This window comes from Chiloscyllium plagiosum, unplaced genomic scaffold, assembly GCF_004010195.1.
Source record: "Chiloscyllium plagiosum isolate BGI_BamShark_2017 unplaced genomic scaffold, ASM401019v2 scaf_78971, whole genome shotgun sequence".
NCBI lineage: Eukaryota > Metazoa > Chordata > Chondrichthyes > Orectolobiformes > Hemiscylliidae > Chiloscyllium > Chiloscyllium plagiosum.
In genome coordinates this window covers 1-1951 of record NW_025197650.1, presented here as the reverse complement: position 1 = coordinate 1951, position 1951 = coordinate 1, and the positions used below count along the sequence as shown (strand labels likewise).

Genomic DNA, 1951 nt, shown 5'->3' with positions numbered 1-1951 from the left:
ACGGGGTTAGATACAGAGTAAAGCTGTCTCTACACTGTGACACTGTGACACAGAGGTGACCTCTCTCTCTCTCTCTCTCTCGCTCAGAGCCCACAGTTCGGATGCACCGATGTTGGGGGAGCGTATGTGGGTCCCACCCAGACTCACATCCTGCGGCTGGCGCGGGAGCTGGGGCTGGAGACTTACCCCGTGGACCATACCCAATCCAGCCTGCTGGAGCTTCAGGTTAGGATGGCCACTCGGCCTTCCCACACCTACCTTGGGGATAGCAGCAGGGAGTCAGGGAGGGAATCGCTCTCCCCATCCCGTCAAGTCGATTCTCCACCTCCGACCGCGTGCAAAGGCCATTCGTTCCCCCTTCGCCATCCTATCCCAGTCACCGCTCCCTCTGGGATACCCTCAGGGACAAGGAGTAAATGGAGGCCATTTTTGTCATGGCATGGCTGATCGGCAACGTCAGCATCACCTCTCCCTGCAACCCCACCCACGCCCCAACAGGGAGGGAGAGGATTGGGAGAGGAGAAACTCCCAAGGTTCCACCCCACCCCCAAGGAGAAAAGTGATTCCTCCTGCTCCTCCCCACCCACCCCCCAAGTCTGAAATGCACCCAGACATTCCCTCCACCCCCCCATCCTGGTACAGCATCTCCGCCTGGACAGCGATGGCTCCCACGGTCGAATATCTCACTCCCCTCCCCCACCCAGCCCAGGTGCTGGCTCTCCTGAGGAAAGGAACCCTGGGCCTCAGCTGCCTGGTGGAGGTGTCGGGGAGGTGGGGTGGCTGGGGTTGTGGTTGGAGGAGTGTGGGGTCCTGGATGGTGGCTGTTTGGCCCATCACTGGACTGTGCTGGCCCTCTCGGACGACCCATTTCCCTCTCCTTCCACCGATTGGGTGGGGCTTCTCTCTCTCTCTGTGCCTCCCTCCCTCGGGGGTGGGGGTGGAGGTGGGGTGGACCGGAGGGACTCCTTTGTGGCTGATGGTGACCCTTGACCTTTGCAGGGCACGGTGCGGCCTTTCAGGGGCGTGATCCCACCTGTCTACAACCCCATTGGCCTGTTGGACCTCAGCAACACCATGGCAACCGTCGACAAGATGGCCTCCAAGGTGGATACATCTCTCACGACATTTGGGAGGGGCTGGAGCGGGGGGCGGGGGGGGGTGTGACTGGGGGTGGGGTTGCGTATTATCTGAAACACGATTGCATTTGTATATATTTCCAGCACATCCACCCACTGCATTCTGCAGCCAACACCACAATTGCATTAATATATGATCCTGGCACATCCACCCACTGCATTCTGTAGCCAACACCATGATTGCATTCATATATAATCCCAGCACATCCACCCGTTGCATTCTGCAGCCGAGCAGAATGGCGCCTTGGTGTGCGCACAGCAAGATCCCATAGTTTATTTTGTGTGTGTGTGTGTCTGTTTCTATTCCTCCCCATCTCGGTCCTCAACATCCAGAACCCCGCCCCCCCTCACCCCACTGCGATGGCTGACCCACGCACAGCAAGATCCCATGGGCCAGAGGCCTGTCCAGCCCCATCCCAGCAGCTCCGTCCTCTGCAGGGTCAGGGTGCGGGAGTGGCCAGAGGTGGTGGTTTCTCCTGGGCAGGCAGGGGATTATATTGACTGTGTCCTCTCTCTCTCTCTCCTCCCACAGATCCCCCGGGAATGTCCCTGGGAATATCCCGGTGCCCAGGAGCTGGACTCGATAACAGCCAAGGAGCTCATGGAGAGGATCACATGGACTGGGTACGGCGGGGGTGGGGGGCACTGACTGCATCACCCCCCACACCAGGCCTCGCATAATACACAGAGCGATCCCAGAAACTCTCCACACACCGAACCCCCATTCCTCACCTCACTCTCTCTCCCCCTCTCTCTGTCTGTGTGTGTGTCTCTCTCTCTGTGTATCTGTGCATGTATGTGTCTCTCTCTCTGTC

General features: G+C 59.0%; 1 protein-coding gene across 1 annotated transcript; it reads left to right on the top strand.

The window, feature by feature from the left end:
• Positions 1-87: 87 nt before the first annotated feature.
• Positions 88-1800, top strand: LOC122545949 (amine oxidase [flavin-containing] A-like; the record flags this gene model as incomplete). Its single annotated transcript, XM_043684810.1, has 3 exons — positions 88-225; positions 1000-1104; positions 1669-1800. Coding segments are annotated over 3 exons (360 nt in total), but the record flags the coding sequence as incomplete, so codon positions are not given.
• Positions 1801-1951: the final 151 nt, after the last annotated feature.